Here is a 20,199-nt window from a genome sequence, read left to right on the forward strand (position 1 = left end):
AGGCGTACGGCAAGGCTGCATTCTATCACCAGTCCTTATCAATCTGTATGCAGAAATGTTCATGAGGCAATGCAATTTGGACTACTTAGAAATCTGAGCCAAAAATCGGTGGCAGAAATGTCAATAACCTCCGATATGCAGATGACACCACCCTGCTTGCAGAAAGTGAAAGGGACCTGGAATACCTTATCCAATCAGTGCAAAAGGAAAATGAACACATGGGACTGTACCTCAACAGCATGAAAACATGAAAGCATGAAAAAAGTCATGACCACAGTAGGCAATGGTACAGTGAGCGTAAACATCAACAATGAAGAAGTCGAGACTATGCAAGATTTAATCTTCCTTGGATTCAAAAATCGATTGCAACGGGCAATCTGGACCTGAGATCAAGAGACTTGGTGGGAATGCAATGCAAGGAATGGAAAAGATCTGGAAAAGCAAGGATATTAGCATTGCAACAAAAACCAGACTGGTCAATGCAAGTCTTTCCCATAACAACGTATGGTTGCGAAAGTTGGACGCTCAGAAAAACAGACAGAAGGAAAATTGATGCGTTTGAACTATGGTATTTGAGAACAATGCTACGGCTATCTTGGACCACCATGACATCGAATAAGGTAGTGTTAGATCACGTAAAACCGAAAATATCACTAGAGGGCAAAATCAAACAGCACTCTCTTTTTTTGGACACATGATGCATGCTAACTCACTGGAAACAGTATTGATGCTTGGCAAGGTCAGTGGAAAGAGAAGATCAGGACGACAAAGAACAAGATGGCTAGGTACAATCAAGGCCAAGGTAGCAGCATCAGGAACTGCAAGCTGAGGTCCGGCACAGACCAGACTAGGGCCCGTCATGGGTCATGTATTTGACAGAGAAGAATACCCTCCAGATACCCTCTAGGGTGGGGGATAGTGACGGGTGTTCTGCTCATTGTGAACCCTGAAATAGTGTTTTGTTCCAGTATGCGTTTGCTGTGTGCAAAATAAAACTGGTGAAAGCCTGAATTTGAAGTAATCCGGTGGTCCTGAGCCTTTATGCGTGTGCTGCCAACCCTATTGAATGGAGAAGACGGCGATCCCAGAGAGCGAGTTACTCCCCCTGGTTGCCACACCTATTTAATAGCTTTTTATATAGAATTAAAGGAAAAATTTTTACCAGGTTCATGCTGCCCGAACCACAGGCAGCATGAATATAGGACAGGCATGCCCATTTCCCCTGTATGTGTTCTGAAACACACTTTGAAGTTTAACTTGACAACGGAGCTCCGATTCATGGAGGTGGGCTGCACCTGCAGTATGTTGACTGGCAGTTCCTTCCCCTTAATGTATAAGGAGAGAGCCATCAGTCTACATGTTGTGGGTGGGGAGAAGCCGATGTTGCCCGCCTCCTTGACTCAGAGCTCCATTCTTAAGTCAAACTTCAAAGTGTGTTTATTCTGAAATGCCACAGAGTTTCAGAAGAAAAAAAAACATACACGGGGCAATGGGCATACTTGTCCTAGCTTCATGCTCCCCATGGTTCGAGCAGCATGAACCAGGTAACAGTTTCTCCTTAAAGTGCTAAGAGCAGCATAATCCTCTACATTTTATATAAAGGGAGGGTCAGGGCTGAAATCATGTAGTCTAATGAACTGTGATAAAAGTAATGAAAGAATCATTGTAAAGTAAAATAAAACCCAAACAGATCTGGTCAGGCTGGATTTTGACTGACATGAGTAGTTTAGGGGAGGAGCATTTTTCAATGTAACAAAAGCTGTGGACTCACTAACACACACTATGCACCTTGTACTATAAGTGAAGCATTATGAGGGGGAAGGGGGGGAATGTTATAGGTAAAGATGAGCGAACGTGCTCGTTTACTGTAATTATTTGGGGGGGGGGGGGGGACTCTCTCTCTCTTTCCCCCCTGCATCTTTTTGCCCGATTAGGCAGTTACTCAAATATAGTGATACTCGTTCGAGTAATTGCACTAAACGAGCACGTTCGCTCATCTCTAGTTATAGGCTTTGAATTAGGGTCCAGCCGCTTCAAGTTATGTTTTTGCCATCTACATAATTTTTGTGGAGTAATATTTAAATAATTTAAGTTGTGGTCTTTCTTCTTTTGCAAAATAAGGAATATCACTTATAGCAGCCAGGCAGATTCTAAGTGTGAAGGCTTGGTATACGAGTGAAAGTAGTCTTTAGTGAAAGAGCTGGTTTCAAATTAGTAAAAAATATCTTGCTCCTTTTCTGGAAACCGCCACTGCTGTCTATGACCAGGCAACCCTACCATGGGAAAACCTGAGCCTGTCGCCACAGGCGGCAATCTGCAATACCTCAGAGTGGCAGCGCTAGGGTTGCCTCTCAGACGGTAAGTCACTGGCCTGGCAGATAATTAAGATAATTTAATTTTTACTGGTCATAATAATGACTGGTAAAAAATAACCATCTGCTCAGTTGCCAGCTGGCCGGGCAGCAACCCAACAACATCAAGCATTTAACTCACTCAGTCTTTAGCTCCCATCTGGTGGCCACTGTTGCTGTAATCAGAGACTGTGACCCCTGATCTATGCCCCCAGTATCTGTGTAAAGGGCAGCATCTGCATGCAGGAACACTGTGTAGATGCTGGGGAAAAGAGGTAGAGGTCAGGGGCATAGTTTCTGATTACAGCAGCAGCAACTGCTGGATGGAAGCTACAGACAGAGCGAGTTAAATGCTTGATGGTGTTGGGTTGCTGCCTGGCTGGAGGTCCACTAAAGGGAATACTATTACTACTTGGGCCACTATGGGGGTCACTATTATTACTGAGGCCACTATGGAGTCACTATTACTATTGAGGCTATTAACAGACGTCACTATTACTACTGGGGCCACTATTACTACTGAGGCCACTATGAGGGTCACTACTACTGTTAGAGCCATTAACATGGTTCACTATTACTACTGGAACTACTATGGGGCTACCCTTACTGTTGTGGCCACTAAAGGAGGTAATATTACTACAGGGGCTATTATGAGGGACACTGATTACTGGGGCCATTAACAGTAGTCACTATTACTAATGTGGTATTATTGAGGGTCAATATTACTAATGGGGCCACTATGGGGGTGTCACTATTACTGCTGAGACTGTTAACGGGGGTCACTATTACTATTGGGGCCTCAAATAGGAGTACGATTACTACTGGAACCACTATCGGATCACCATTACTACTGGGGCTAATAAGCGGGTCACTGTTCCTATCGGGGTCGCTAATCGGACCAATTTGGGCACTATTACTATGACTTCAGACAAGTCTCATTCGTCCAAGTATGTGTTGGATATCTTGTGTTAGCACTTTCAATGCCTATAAAAATGAGTGGGTTTTTTGCTGCGTCCCCCCTACTTCACATTTCCCCTCAGGCAGCAGATAGGCTGACTTACATCTAGCATTGCAGCTCATCTGCATTTATAGGGAGTCTGTCAGCAGATGCTAAACTCCTGGGAGCACTATGTCAGTCAAAACTCAGTGCAATGTGTTTTACGGCCCCACCGAAAACAAATGGATGTCTCGCAACGCACAAACCTGGCGCAAGTTTCTCGGCTGTGTGAAACTAGCCTTAGAAAACAAGTCAAAATAAAAAAAACAAAAAAAAACAACAAGGGGCCTCCTTTATCAAGATTGTGTAACAATTGGATGGTCCTTGTTGCCCATAGCAACCAATCACAATGTAGCTCCTTGCGCTACAGTGAGAGGCTGTTGACTGCGAGGGGAGAGGAGTGGTGGTCCGAAATCAGCTGCGGATCTCCAGTTGTTTGAGTCAAAATCTGCCCCAATGCAGTCCATTTTAACTCCGTTTTTGGTAAGGAAATGCTATGGATTTTGCCGCAGAATTTTCCACTATGTGTAAACCAACCCCAATATATTTTATTCCATGCAGTAAATAAGCAGTTACATTTCCATACCCTGCAGTTAATATAAAAGGAACATAACCACATGGATTACCCATCAACTATTGGGAAAAGCGCTTGACAAATGCTAAAATGAGTAGTCGCAGCCCACAGAGGCAGTGAATAAATGATATTGCCAAATATGTGTATTATTCTAATTTGCTCAGCTTTGTTTGCTGATGCAAGGCGGTGAAACATGGAGCGAGCACTCACATCGAGAGCCAGATAACACAGGCCGGCATTGTTTTCTGATAGATCGGTGCCTTTCCTGGAGTCTGAAGCAGTAAATGAAGCATATCCCCCTCTCAACAAGCCAGGCATTAGCCCTAGATCTGACGCCAGAGATTCGTTAACACACGGCTAATCTCAACGTACGCAGCCCTGATTTACATGTCGCAAATGTTTTCCTCTTCTGTTTATGGAAATGAAAGCTTCAGAGTGGAGAAATAAAACATTATACATTATACACTCGCTGGAAGGACAGAGGTTGAAGAACAGAAGACTGAGTCAACAATTTGTTGACAGAACCTCGAAAAAAAACCCCAATCATTTATGAAACCATATCTCACCTGTGCGACATATGTCTAAACATATATCTTAATGTAGGAGGAATATATCGCAAACCATAACTGCTACTTGCATGTGTGTAAGGGCTTATTCACACGGGCAAGAATCTGGGGCGCGTTTTAGCCATTGCGAAATGCAGAAAACTCGCATGAATATGAACTCCATTCTTTTGAATGAACTTCTACACAAGCATTTTTTTTCCTTGCAGCAAGGATGAAAATCGCAGCATGTCCTATCTTTTGGCGTTCCAGCAGAACTCCTCGCCCACTGTTTTCAATGGCACCCTAAAAGACTGCATGGCACCGTGCGATGTGCATGTGAGTGTTATGTGAGGTTTCCCATTGAAATCAATGGGAAATACTTGTGATCCTTTGCCACACGTGAAACATGAGCTTAAAGATCGCAATTTCATAGAAGTGATGCAAGGTGTTTTTGAATAAAAAACTGCCTCAGGTCGGCGTGAAATCAGGCCAAGATAGCACACCGGCATGTGTAAATGCAGCCTAATATGTATATGTCGCTCTTTGACGAGTATCCCTAGGAAATGGGGGCCCTTGTCAACTGCTCATTTGCTGCTGTAAAACCCCATTCCCATGAGCGTAAATAAGTTTTGTATTTATGCGCCCCCCAAAAAAATTTTAAACGCAGAGAGGCCAAAATACACAGCGAAAAGGCAAATTTCAGTCCATGAATGTACTGTGTATTCATTGGCTGAAAACCGTTTGCGCCCATGAGCCCTTGGGCCAGCTCCGCACAAGCATTAACGCATTTGCACACGACTGAGCGTTACGCATTTTCGGAATGAGCTATGCTTTTTTTGTGCGTGCAACGGCGTATTTTATTTGAAATGTTAATTTTTGTGCAGAAAACGAAGACGCACAATTGAAATGGCTAATGAGTTCTGGATCTGTTCTTTTGTCTGTGCTATTACACAGTGTTTCACGGATCTCCTTGCATATTGCGCACACATTTGTGCACTCCCTACTGACTTCTTTGGGGACCTATGATGCACTAATACACAGAAAAATGCAGCATGTTCTAATTTTTATTTTGTGCGACTGAAATGCGCACGCAAAAAACAGAAGTGTGAATGAATGCACTGAAATCAATGGGCTCTATTCTCTGTGTATGGCGTGCGCAAATCTTGTGCATGAAAATATGCCCATGTGAATCCGGTCACACAAATGTGTTTGCTGAGTGTTCGTGCAATAAGCAGTGAATAGAACCCACTGATTGGAATGGGTTTGTTCATATAAGCATATTTTCAAAGCGCATTTTGTCTGCATAAAAAAATACACAGCATGCTCCATCTTCCTGCGCATTAAAATGGTACATAGTGAACTAATTATCTTAATTGCTCATTTGAATGAATAAAAGCACAGTTGCATGTTTTTTGCGCATGAAAATGCTCATAATTTGCGCTTGCAAAAAGTATATTAAAACACGCACAAATATGCAACATCCATTACCCAAATACGCAATGCTCATTACGCAAATATACAGCTCAAATCCTCATGTAAATCCGCTTACGCACATATGACACCGGCCTTAGTGAGGTTTTGTTGATTCGTGAAAACGGTATCAATGTTTCAATTTGTGATACTATGGTATGCAAGGTGCCTTTACGAAAAGTGAGGCACCATGTTGGAAAAGGTAGTACACGGCCATACAGGAATGCAATGAAGGGTGTTACCACCAAAAAACAAACAAACTAGGCAGCACCAAAAGTATACAACTTCAATGTAGGGATGAAAGTGCAGCAAAAAGGACAGAAGAGAGGACGTCTCTCAGAGCTCCCGCTGTGTGGATTGCCATGTTTGGCAAAGTAAAGAGTTGAAAGAAGTAGAGAAGTGTAGCCAAATCACTTAGAATGGTGTCGCCGTACCATTTGCCATCGGTACTGTTGTCCATCAATCTGAAGCGGAGGATTGGTGAACCAGTTGAATGGACTGTTCAATAAAACTTGTTGCAAGAATGTGGGCTCTTTCTGGTTATCTGTAGACTCACCTGATAGCAAAGCAACTCTGCGACCACGCCATCTTCAAGAAGCATCCAATGGTCCATCTGTTTAAAGTGAAAAACAATCACCCTGAAGAATCACACGAGTCAAGCTTGGCTGTCAGTAACAACCCAAGGATTCAGAGGCACGAGTTTTTACTGTATGCCTAATAAAGTCACTAGGATATGCCACCACTTTATGATTGGTAGGAGTCTTAAGTCTGCAACGCCCACTGATCCTGAGAATAACCAGTGAGAGCTCTGATTTAATGCTGCATCCCCTTTGAACTTTGTCCCACACAGCAACGCTTGGCAATCGCTATGCAATGAACTGTAGCATTCTTGTCACATCAGACCAGAATCCCTGTTCATGTCAAGTGCTTCCTCTTCATGTCTTGCACCAGGCCTAACAGTGTTTAAGCTTTGTCCGGAGTATTCCTTTAAGGCTTTAAAACAATCTGGTCACCAAAAGGTTAAAGGGAACCTGGCACCAATTGTAAGACACCATAAACTAAGTTATGTATAACATGTGGTCTAGAGAGCCTCTTTTCATATTCACCCGGTCCTCCATTACTGCGGCGTCTCTCAACAAAGCCAGTGTATGCACATCAAGCGTGTGCGGGTAGCCTTCTGAAAGAGTCAAGCTAGTTGTGCACATTCTGAGTGCATCGGGGGACACAGCTGAAACAGGGGATCGGGTGAGTATGAAAAGAGGCACCCCGGACTCCACACCACCTAGACTATAAGTAACATAACTTAGCTTATGGTGTTTATATTTGCCGACAGGTTCCCTTTAAAGACATAAGCTCTGTAGGCAATAACCCAGTACTACACTGCAGCCAGTTCCGAAGAGCTGTCATACATGTCAAAGAATGACAAACTGGTTCTTTCACCTTTGTTTAGGTACAGGTTACTAGGTCCATCATCAGTCCCTCAAGAATATCCGGATCACTCCTTTAACTGCAGAAGCAATCTGATAGCAACACACAAGGATGTAGAGAGCTACTAAATCACCTGCAGACGCCTTTATGAAAGCACATCCTGGATTTATGCAAATAAAGACTATCCCTTGTGCAATATAGTGAAAAGTTCAACTTGCTACTATAGTTTGTGTTTCAGTTTATTTCTTTTTCCAAGGTAACTACTAATGGTCAGTGAATTTGACCATTTTGGTTTACATCCAGAGGTACGAGAAAAGACCCGTTACTTCTTCGTTTTCTAGAGTTGTATTCCAGTCGTATTCACATCATATAAAGTGACAGCATATCGCTAGAATGCGCCATCAGTTTGTGACTGGTGGAGGTTTGACCTTTGGGAGCCCCACTCATACGGTGGAGGCACAGAGGTTGAAACAACAAAGTATTGACCCAAAGCATGCAAGTAAATCAACTAAAAAATGGTTGAAAGAGATTTGTGTTTCAGAATGGTCAAGTCAGATTCCTGAACCTAACCTGTTGAGATGTGTCATGACCTGAATGGGACTGCACATAAGGCATCACAGAAATATTGATGAACTGATACACATATCTGCATCTACAAATGGTCCAGAATTCCTAAGTTATTTAGATCTCATTTCCAACTACAAGAAACATTTGGTGGCAGGGATTACTGATAAAGGTGGATCTACTGATTTAATTAAAAGGTTCACTTCCTTTTTCTTGCGGCAGTGTGAAGGTTTACTCAAAGTGCTCAATTAAAGACATGAATGGTACAACTGTCTGTAATTAGTTTGTGTTTGTCTGTAATTATGATTTAGGGTCCTTTATGCTGGATGACTGTCAGGCGCTTCAGTGCCCAGCAATCGTCCGACATTTGCTTTTACACAGGAATGAGGATTGCTCAATCAATCAATGGAGGTGGAGCGGGACGGAGATTACTCCAGATGCCTGTATACATTCACAGTAAACAAGCACTTTGTCATAGATGAATGACTGCCTGTTTACATGGGCCAATTGTCATTTGATTTTTACATCTGCAGAAACTGAACGGGTGAATTATTGTTCGATGTTCAGTCGCTAGCAGGATTTACATGGAATGACTTTTCAGATTCCCGCTGTCCACCCTGAATCTTAACGATAATCATTAGGTGTAAAAGGGCCCTTAGATGGCAATCAGACTACATTTTATTAGTAATCAATGCAGAAATCCAAGTATTTCTAAGGGTTTACTTACCTTTTTCAACTTCTAGTGGCTCTGTAAATTGTGAAGAATTGAAATCCAAAAAGTATGTAAGAAAGTTGCGTACATTTTTCTTAAATAAAAAAAATAGGTGGTATGTAGGTGTCTGTGATGCCTGGCCTGACTTTTAATAGGGGTACATGTTCCTTAAAGGGGTTTTCCTACTCCCTAAAATTGCGTAACAGACACTCTGTACTTCCCGGTTGCTGTTGACCCAAGACCTGTGACTGCAGTAGCCAATTAGTGGCCACTGTAGTAACCTTCTATAGGCAGTGATTGGCTGTAGAAGTCTCATGTCCTGCTCAGCAGCAACCATGACGTACAGAATGGTTGTGAAGCTATTTCAGGTAGTGGAAAAAACCCTTTAAAAGTTGTACCAGAACTAGCTTTTATCAACTATGCATATGTTCCTCAATACTTTTCTACTGGATCTGGGTCCTTAGGCAAGGCACGACCAGGGGGCCTGATGCAGATGCACTGTTTGCCACTCTCAGCGCTCTGCGGGCAAACAGGTGACTTTTTTCATCATGACAACGCACCTATCCACACAGAGCTGAACATTAAGTAATGTTTGCCGAAAAACAGCATGACACCTTTACCTCACCCTCTGTATTCCCCCGTTCTCGCTCCGTGCAACTTTTTTTTTTTTTTAAGGAGTGCTTTGAGCAGTGGAAAATGAAACAAAATTTTACAGCTGCACGTTGTTCGTATGAATCAGCATCACAAAATAGGCGAAAAACTGAACAACTTGTGGGAGAGAATAAATAAATAATTCACTGGAGCTGAACACAACCTTCCCAAACAATGGCGGCTGGTGTATCGGCTCAGAAAGGTTCCGTAAACATGAACCTAGCAACATAAGCCTGTACTAGTAACACGCTGACCACTAGAAGACTCCTGTCCCCCTTCTAGTGCTGGATCAGTGTTTTTGACTACACTCTATAAAAAGTTACACATTTAAGTGCATCATTATCCACATCAGTGAAAATGAGCTCCTATATTAATATTACATGTGTATGTATATATCGCGTTTCTCCGAAAATAAGACCCTGTCTTACATTCATTTTTGTCCCAAAATAGGTGCTAGGTCTTATTTTCTGGGGATGTTTTATATTTACCTAGCGGGTTCGGTCCAGGTCCAACCCGCTGCTCTCCGGAGCTCCGACATGCTTCTTACAGTCCTCGCCTTCATAAATCCCACCTACAGGAAGCAGTAGTGATCAAGATTCTGCATAGAATTGAAACACGTACTTTTTACTTTTATATGGTACATTATTAATAAAGGCAAGATCTTCTTCACAAGTTACTAGCTCCACTTGGTGTGGATTTTTCATATTACAGGAAGCGATGGTTCTGACCGCTTCGAGTGCTGCTCAGCCAATCAATGCAGCAATAGATAAACCAATGCGCTGGCTGTAATGGATTCATCAAGCACTGCATTGATTGGTTCAAAGAACCAATCAAAGCAGTGCTCAAGGAATCAATCACAGCCATAGCGTTGTGTAGGTGGGGTTTTAAGAATTGATGAGCTGCAGCATTGATTGTCCAATTCATAAATCCTGCATCCAAAACACGATGGCTGTGATTGGCTGAGCATCGGTTGAAGAACCAAATCACAGCCATCGTGTTTTGGATGCAGAGCTATAACTTTATTTTGTTTGAATCGATTTTCACATGCCAATTCATATGTTTTTTTCACATGGACATGCTCGCTAAAAGCAAGCAGAGATCTTGAAAATGGTAAAGAATTGAAACAAAGTTTATTTGAAAGGTGCAGAACATTTTTTTTATTGTACAATAATTTATTTACATCCAGCTGGTAAACTCTTGAATTTAAGAAACTGATACCAGTTAATCATTTAACATGTGTGGCAGTCTTCCAACTACAGGCTTGTCAACCCACCCTGCTTTCCCAGGAATCACACGGATTTGTGCCCCCTTACCTAGCCAACTGCTCTATTCATCCGGTCTGTGGCCATGCAACTGGCAGAGACGCTGATGTTAATTTTTGACAGACTTTTTAATGAGCATTCCTGTGCTGGGAGCCTGAGCTGGTCGGTATGGTCAGTGTCAACTACTCTCTTCTATACCTATGCCTTGTAAAATGAAACCAAAGTGGTGTCTGTTTCACAATGAAAACAAAGGTTTCCGTTTTGGGGTTCCGTCACAGCACCGTTTTCAACAGCTGGGATGGAACCAACACTTCCACATGCAGCACAGTCTCCGTCACTGATCTACAGGACTGGCTCCCATTCAATGCAGAGCCCTGCACTAGTACAGTACTCAGACAAGTGGGTGGTCTCCACCACTGAGTGCTGTACTAGCGCTGGGCTTTGCATCAAACAGGAGCTGGTGCAGGACAAAGGAGGGAAGGAAGAAAGTAAATCTAAACCACTGGCATGTATAATGACCTATGCCAAGCTATTGCTCTATTTAATAGTAATGGATACTAATGGCAGTTCCTCTAAAGTGTATGGACATACTGATGGGCGAACCAGCTGCCTTCACATCTCTGACATGTCCTCTTCAGAGTTCACGCTAGAGTTATAACTGTCACTGAAGTGCGGCTGCCATGGCTTTAGCAGGCAACATTTACGTTAGCACAGAGATGGATTGACTGATTGGTTAAATCGCACGCCAGCTCTCATTGGCTGGCGTGGCGCTCGAATTAACCAATCAGCGCCATTCATTGAATAGCTACAATTGGTTAGTCTAGCTCCAGCTTTCACTGGCTGACGTGGCACTCTTAACAAATCAGGGCATTAGCTTGCTGAAACCAGGGTATTCAAGCCCAGCTACCAGAAATAACTGTCGGCATGAAAGAGGACATGGCAGCCTGCAGGCCATCGCGAAGGACCCAAACACTGGCTGCTAGGTGAGTATTTTTTTTGTTTAAAATGTAGCCTAGCTAGGGCTTATTTTTTGGGGGAGGGCTTAAATTTAAAGCTTCCCCCCCTCCCCAAAAATCAGGTTAGGGTTTATTATCGGGGAAACACGGTAGTCTCTGCTTACAAGCATACAGCTCTAACCTTTCATACTGCTGGTGACTGTTGTAGCCAATCAAGTGTCCATAGTAGTAATACGCCGTATTCTTGGCATTGTGGTTCTGCTCTCTAAGTAGTGATGCCATGAGTGACTATTGCGGTCATATCTTGTCCACTTGTAAACAAAGACCAGGAAAACTGCCCAAGTTTCAGTGCTGGGTCTCTAAGGGAGTAAGAGGTAAGTACTGGGTCTTTTTGTTTTATAACATTTGTAGGAGCTTTTAAAGGGTCTGAATGTATTTAGCCACACCTGTCAAATAAGCCACTCCCATTTTTGTCTTGACCTGCTGCTTGGCTATCACCTTTGAAGGACTCGCCCAGGTTGACATCTCTGACATCTCCCAACGAGAGAGTTACAGAGGAGATAAGTACGGAGCAGCTAGAGTTCAACTGTCTAAGGCTGGCATCACACATGTGTATTTGCAAGCGCAATATGCCAAAAATAGAACCCACTTATTTCAATGGGTTTGTTCCACGCAAAAAAACCCCAAAAACAACATGCTCTATTTTTCTGTCTTTGCAGATGAAAAGATCCCCATGGAAGTCAATGGGATGTGTGCAAATGTACATGCAATACACAAGGAAATGCGTGAGACAATGCGTAATTGCACAGGCAAAAGAGCACATCTGGAACTCATTAAGACTAATTAACCATTTCAAATCTGTGTGTCTGTTTGCTGCGTGCAGACAAACAAACCTTATGGGAGACAAAAGCACTGTAAAATACTCTGATGCATGCGCAAAAAAAAAAAAAAAAAAAAAAAAAAAGCATTCTTAATTTTGCAAAAATGCTACTCTTCTGCTCGTGCAAATACGCATGCGCTCAAGTGAAGCCACCCTAAAGGTGCCTTTACAAGGGCCGAAGGTTGAGTGCATAAGCACTAGAGATGAGAGCGTACTCGCTAAGGCAAATTACTCAAGCGAGTATTGCCATTTTCGAGTACATGCCTGCTCGTCCCAAAAGATTCCGGGGCCGGCGGGGGAGGGATCTCTCTCTCTGCCCCACTCCCCCATGCTCACTCCTGCAACTCACCACTCACCCCCGCTGGCCCCCGAATTTTTCGCATGAGCGGGCATGTACTTGAAAATGGCAATACTCGCTTGAGTAATTTGCCTTAGCGAGTACGCTCGCTCATCTCTAATAAGCACTAGAAAGTTGTCCCTCAGACCATTATTCCTGTTCCTTTATACAGTCGTTTAAAGAACAGATGCAGAGCAGAGATCTCTTCCAGTCAGCCGCCTCCATTTACTGCAAACAGGCAGTTCATACAGTAGATGAACGACTGCCTGTTTACTCGGGCCGATAGTAGCCTGGTTTTTAGCTAAGCTAGAAGTCAAGCATCATCGACAAGCGATTTCTCGCTGTGTGTACATGGGATGACTATTGACAAAAGCCTTTATTTCAAGTGACTTTTTGGATCATCATATCCCAGTGTAAAGGTATCTTTACATGCTCCAGTAGATACGCAGTTCTGACAGAGACTATTTCCCTGACATACAGAACACATACGGTACGCACTCAGCCAAGCAAATGCATGTATAGGGGTATCTGGTTAATAATGCCTGTTCAGCCAACATCGGATGAGTATGGGTAGCTTAACGCCATACTGTACCCGGAATACAAACATGTATGGTAGGGGCACATCCAGAAGGCACAATACTGGCAAACTGCAAATGCAGTCATCTTACAAGACCTCTACCTATTAATAAATCCTGTACCCCACAAGCAGCAATACACCGTTTCAGGATTCTGCCTCCCCGATCTCAAATGTGCAAACACTTTCCATCACTGAGGTAGTTAGCACTCATAAAAACATAGCAGCAGAGAGATGTCCCCATAGAGATGCACCGAGAAACAGCGGCCAATACTGCAGATTTGTAACAGAAATGGACCTTTTTCTCCTGTTATTCACGGGATATAAAGTCACATCGTCCAGGACAATAGGAGAGATCCGGGTAGTGTAGAACGTCAGGAAGGCCAGTGCACATTGCATAATGAAGTGTTCCTTGCCAAGTTCCAATATTTACTCATCAGCTACTCCAGCAGATCCTGAAAAAGAGTAGAAAGTCGTGTGAGTGCGACACGGGAGGCTCTCAATTATGTAAGGGTCACACGAACATCACGCAAGTCACACGGTGCTTTATGACAAAGTACGGAGTCTGTATAATGTCCCCCTATCAATGACTTCACATGCTGCAGACTTTGGTGCAATACGTGTGTGGACTCCCCTTTTGGGTACATAGTGAGGATAGGTTTTTATGACCATGTATTTCCGCAAACAGGTTTTGAAGGGATATTACAGGTGCAGCTCATAAAAGGTTAATTTTTCTATAATAAAAAGTTATATGACTTTGACATACTTTCTGTATTATTTGCTCATTGCAAAAGTTCTGCTAGTCAATGAGTGGAAACAATATATGTGGGAGCTTACAGACAGGTTTAGAGGGGTTGTCCCGAACACCGGGCAGGGGATAAGGGCCCTTTTACACGGAATGATTATATTTCCGATTGGCGCTACAGCGCAGGAGTGGGAACGTTAATCGCAGAGTGTAAATACTGCCAGCGACTGAATGCTGAACGATAATTTGTTCGTCACCATTCGTCCAGTTTGAGCGGGTATAAAAAAAAGTCAAATGCTGATTGGCCTGTGTAAACAGGCAGTTGCACATGTATGAACGGGAAAATAAGTTGCATTTTCAAGCCTCTCGCAACACACAAATCTTGCATGTTTTCTTGCTTGTGTGAATTCACCCCAAGGCCAATAGCACTTTTCAGAGGAGTCACCACTGACTTCTTGCCCGGCCCGTCTAACCCGTTATTACTTAATATGAAAGTGGAGCTGACAATATGGCTTGTTTACATTCGATTTAGCTAATCGGCAACCAATAATAGACCTCATGGCCACAACTACTGGAGCTGCTGCATTAGTTTACACATCCATGATTAGGTATGGATACATATATATTGTCCCAATAAACAACGTCCACAAATCTGTAGGTCTCGGGACACTTTTTTTCAAGCTGTACTAATAATTCCTGACTGCCTTTCTACAATATACTGCACTGTAATATGTGTGAAGACTGATTGTTTTGAAGCACGTCTCGTTACCTCGTCTGAATCCTCCTGCAGCCTGGTGGTGGCGCTGTTGTCTAACTCTTCGTGGTGACTTCTGAGAGTGGAGTATCTGTATGTAAGATTGCTGAAAAATAAAAAATTATCCAGATTCTTTCCAATATGCTGCTCCGTGCAAATGAATCACCAGAAAATACTGATATCACAGCTTATTTGTAATGCTTATCAGAACAGAAGCGCATTGTCCTAAAAGAACAAGGAGTTATGGCCTAGAATCTGTAAGCCAGGTCCTGCTCGTAGCTCACATTATAGTATCCTAAATGCCAAATTGTCCTATGTCGGATTTAAAGGAGTTTGCCAGGGAAATACTAATTTATTGGTTGGGGTATGATGCTCCAGAATTCGGACGATCATTTGATTGGGCACCCACTGTCAGCGCTGCAATACACAGGGGTCGGAATGGAAGCAGGTGACTCCAACCCCTGTATAGTGGCCAGCGCTCATAACTGCAGGTGCAGCGCTCATTGATTTTAATAAGCACTGCACCTGCAGTTACTAGCGCCAGCCACTACAAAGGGATCGGCACCAACTGCGTCCGCTCCCACCCCTTTAGGATCCTCTAGGATCCCGAATGGCAGACCCCAGCCAATCAACTACAGATGACTTATCCTGGTAGGTGATCAATAGTGTTTGCCTAGAAACTCCGTTTATGTATCAGAAAGTCACAGAAATGGGGGCAGAATTATGGGTTGGATTTAACTAGAAGCCACATTTTTTCCACACAGTAGCGCCTTTAATGCAATAAAAGCCATTGAAAAGGGAAGCAAAACTTTTTCTTAATGTGCTATGTCTCAAGTTAAACTTTATTACATCAGAATAGTTTCCTCAATTTTGTGGTTGTAAATAGCAAGTTCTTTTTTTTTCTAATGGACCTTTTTATCTTTGACCTTTTGTGTATATAAGCTGTCATAATTACATAAATTCTTTGGTTTTCCGCATTGTAGTCAATCCAAAGCATGCCGCAGTAAAAAGAAGTGTGGCAAATTTATTGAAACGCGCTTCCCCGGCCATCGTGTGTGACAGAAAGTCAAATCTATACCATTTGTGGGCTATTTTTGCCAGTTTCTGGTATAAATTATGTAGTAAGTTTGTCTGTCTGTGGTGACTCTGCCTTCCTTCGCCAAGTCCTATCCATTTTTAAAAAAAAGTGAGAGGCTGGCAGAAAGCAGCTAGTTTTTTTGTGAAAGTACAGTATTTTTTGTACGCCAGGACATAATTAAATTCCCCAAATGAGTCAAAAAATACTTTACAATCTGAACATTACTGCAACTATAAAAAAATGGGGGCCTTGTATCGCTTCATTCCACCTATGGTGGTGCTGCAGAAAAAAAAACAAAACAAAAAACCACTTACTTTTAGATTTCCCCATGGACTACAGTTGTTTGGCAGGAGGGGGCACTGGCAACACCCTTTAGGCCGCCTGTCCACGGGCGTTGCATTTTAACATCGCAGGAGAATACTAAAGTCAATGCGATATTCCTATCATTATGATATGTTCATCGCGGAAAATCGTGGCCGATTTCCGCTTGTGTACATTGAGCTGCGCTTTCCATAGTTATCCTATGGAAAGCGTTCATTGCATTACCCATGGGTGGATTATCCCCAGCGCATAACGCAATGCAATATTGCCTGTGGACAGGAGGCCTTAATCTGCTCACTGTCATAAAGAGTCTCAATAAAAAGATTTTCTAATATTATTGCGCGAGTGTGTTAACACAACGCAGATTCTGTTGCCAACATTTCACCCCTTTAGTTTGAATTCAATAAGAATGTGAAAATCAGCTGCAGATCTGCAACAAAACTTCAACATGGGATCCCTAAGGAAAACCCTATCGTTGCCCATAATGACCAACCACAGCAGAGCTTTAATAATTTAGGCATATTCATTTTCACATTGCTGGATTACTCCAAGAGTAATCCGTGACATGAGAGTGGATCATGTGATTTGCCAGAGTGTGTGTTCTGTACTTTGAGCAAGCTAAAAATGTATGAATAGGTCTTTAATTTACTGTGAAGAAATGAAAGCTACACTGATTGGTTGCTATGAGCAAGAGGGACATTTTTTAGACCATTTCATAAACCTGCCTTACTGGCCCTCTTTGTTGCCCATAGTAACCAATTGCTGTGCAACTCTCATTTTACCACAGGCATATTCATTTTTACATTGTGAGCATGCTCAGAGTGCAGAGCACATGCTCTAGCTCTTCATCAATGCCAGGAGCAGGTCTAGAGCAAGTGCTCTAGCTGTTTATTACTACTGGAACACACCCCAAGGAGCACACTGTGTGCTGGCTGTGTTCCAACCAATAGCAGGGTTGAAAGCAGAGCATCAAGATTATTACGCCCAGTGCAAAAACTCTTAAATAGATTATCCTGGATGGACAGTTGTGAAGCACAGAAATGGATGCAGAGACGGTGAGGATGTTTTAGGGAAATCTAAAGCCAGTTCTCAGTGTGATCATTATTAGTTATGGTGTGATCTGACTGGTCTGCACTGAGCAGAATAGAATGGAGTGGGTGGAAGGAGATTTCTTTACAGGCTGTGCACTTCAGCAGATTACTCTGGGAGTAATCCAACAATGTGAAAATGAGTATGCCACACAGTAATATAAGAAACGAAAACTCTGCTGGGATTGGTTGTGCCAGGCAACAAAGGACAGTTTTCTGTTAGACAGTTTGATAAAGTCCGATTCATTCCTATGCAAGGTTCTATATTAATTTTTTATTATATATTAGCTTTTGGGACAGCTGTCCTGCTTTTCTCCCACTTTCGAGAAGCGGAGTTACCATGAAGCGGATTACCAGCCGGAGTGCCGGGGCTTCCCAGATGGTAGTCACACTGCGGCGCTGCTGCGGGATGCACACACACTGATGGTAGTGTGTGCACCAGGGATCAACCTCTCCTGACCTATCCTCCTTGGTTCTGTAGGAGGAGAGGAGAAGGGAGGGGGCGACTGGGCGCACACAGTTCCGCTTTCAGCTGCGCCAAGCAGAAGAGCAGCGGTATTCTGAAGATGAGAAGGTAAGTGTATGGGTTTCAGAGATCTCTATTACTACTAGGGTTACTGTGGGGGTCACTGTTACTACTGGGGCCGATATAGGGGACATTATTAGTGTCCCCAATATTAGCCCCCAGTAGTAATAGCATTACTACTGAGGCCACTGTGAATGTCACTATGACTACTGTTTATATTTAATACATAAAAATGTGTGAGAAAATCAGTAAAGTATTCTTGTTCATTTTCCACAGAACATAGTCTGTATACGGGGGCTTAACTTACACAAAATTATCTCACCTTTCTGGAAAGCAGTATTTCTTTATAATAAAAATGGCCGCCAATAATGCCAGTAAGGCCACCACAACAACAGCAGCGAGGATTCCAGGGTGAACTCTGATCTGCAAGGATAAGTCACACTGGGTCAAACAGCATGATAAACTCCATTCTAAGCTTGTACACTCTGATGTTACGGTGACAGACGCCCCAACTCCCACATCCAACTTTCCCGTGACCATAGGAGAACACTTGGAAGGAGTGTGGGGAGACGGGAGCGTTATATCAACCGTCAGGCCATAGCAGGGAAATACCAGTCGAAGTATATCAGACGTTAGAAAGTATGCCATAAAAAGGATATCCGATGTCATTAAGACCAAGTGGGCACACCTAAGTATTAACATATGGAAATACCACTTGATTTTTGCTTGGGTGTCCAATTATTTGCGAAAGGATCATGTACACTGCCGACAAGTGAGCATTTTGACGCATGCAAGATCTAGTGTACTCAGCCGATGAACAAGCATTTGCTTTTGTCAGTGACTGGGCAAACGGCGCTCGTGACCGATTATTGGCCTGTGTAAAGGCGTGACAAACTGATTGTTATAGATGGGGTTCATTGGGCAACCAGTCTGTCTGAATTCACTCAGCTTAGCTGCAGGGATCTAATACCATAGAAGGAGTCTTGCAGCACTGAAATGCTCTTACAGACAAATTAGGCCGGGCTCACATGAACTGGTTGGTTTCTGCCGTTCATACACAATGTTGTATATGGGCTGCGGGTCGCTTACATCCATAGATATCCATTGAGGTGGTCTGCGAGAAATCAGAGTTAAAATAGAGCCTGCTGCGACTTTTCTTTTGCTCGCGGAATTCGCAATTAGTATCCGCAAGCGTGAAGTAAAATTAAAAAATTATGATGTCTTTCAATGCCTGTTTTTTACCGTGAATCACCAGGTTGTGCAAGACCGGCCCTAATCAGATTTTTGAAAAAAATAAGGGACGGTAGAATGGCCAAGCTGGATCGCAGGTGGTCACGTTTATTCCATCCTGTTAAAACTAGGTTCTGTATCAGAGAAGGCACATTCACCATCGTGACACGTTCACATAACATTCCGCATAAACAACTAGCGCATTACCGATGGCATATCAACAGATTAATGGAGTTTGTAAAACACAGGACACAAGTGTATTTTCAACCTTAAAGAGATGTTTTTTTCTCCCCCGACAGCCTCACGCTCAAGTAAACAGTATTCAGCCTGCTTACTTGTCTGCTAGCGCTCCGCACCTTCCTATAACTGCAGCCCCAACACTTTCTTCATCAGAACATTTATACTTGTCCTCTGAATCGCCTTTTCATCTACCAGAGTGATGCAGAAGCAGCAACAGTTGGAGAGGGTGTGGGCGCCGGTGAAAATGCCTTCTCCAAGCTATTTTTTGATGCGGGCTGTAATCTTACCAGCTTATATCATCGGATGACTCATGACTGAAAGGAGCACAAAATAAATGGCGGCTTAGATCTTAAAACCACGCAGCAGAGATCTAATATACCACGCTCGGAGGATTGGGGAGGATGCTGCTTGGATTCCGGGATAAGTTACAACTAGGTCGTAGTGTAAAGTGAACGTTGGATATTGTACCCGAGTAGTTTGTGTACCAGTTAAACAGGACTGACAGAACAGGAAAGGGTTAATGTCATCACTTTGGAAATGCAGTAATGAAATTTTAACATTGTTGCGAGAATGGGAAAAAAATACCTAAAACCTGAATTCAGCAAATTTAACATGTTAGGGCGGGCTCACACAAATGCATTCGCATTACGCAAGCATAGTAAGTGGGAAATGGCTTCCAAGAAAGTACATTGTTCCATTCACAATTGCGTATAATTTATTGCACATATTTCACGCGTAAAATAAAACACGTGTTCCATTTCACCGCCTAAGAGCCCTATATTACTCTATAGGTGCATTCGAAATGCAGTGCATACGCAATTACATTGTGCATGTGCCGGCGTTTTTTTCTTTAAACACATGTTGCTAGAAGACATGAGAAGGAAATAAAAAACAAACAGGCAGCCTGTGCACGTAA

The 20,199-nt window shown here is 43.0% G+C and overlaps 1 protein-coding gene across 1 annotated transcript in view; it reads right to left on the reverse strand.

Moving 5' to 3' along the window:
• Window positions 1-12,798: 12,798 nt before the first annotated feature.
• Window positions 12,799-20,199, reverse strand: part of LOC136621256 (sortilin-like) — a 44,359-nt gene continuing 36,958 nt past the window's right edge. The window contains exons 2-4 of the mRNA XM_066596611.1: window positions 18,136-18,236; window positions 14,816-14,906; window positions 12,799-13,756 (exon numbers count right to left, since the gene is read on the reverse strand). Of these exons, the coding sequence (XP_066452708.1) occupies window positions 13,742-13,756; window positions 14,816-14,906; window positions 18,136-18,236 (207 nt within the window). The 3' untranslated portion in view covers window positions 12,799-13,741. The remainder of the gene's footprint in view (window positions 13,757-14,815; window positions 14,907-18,135; window positions 18,237-20,199) is intronic.

This window comes from Eleutherodactylus coqui, chromosome 3 (genome assembly GCF_035609145.1).
Source record: "Eleutherodactylus coqui strain aEleCoq1 chromosome 3, aEleCoq1.hap1, whole genome shotgun sequence".
Classification (NCBI taxonomy): Eukaryota; Metazoa; Chordata; class Amphibia; order Anura; family Eleutherodactylidae; genus Eleutherodactylus; species Eleutherodactylus coqui.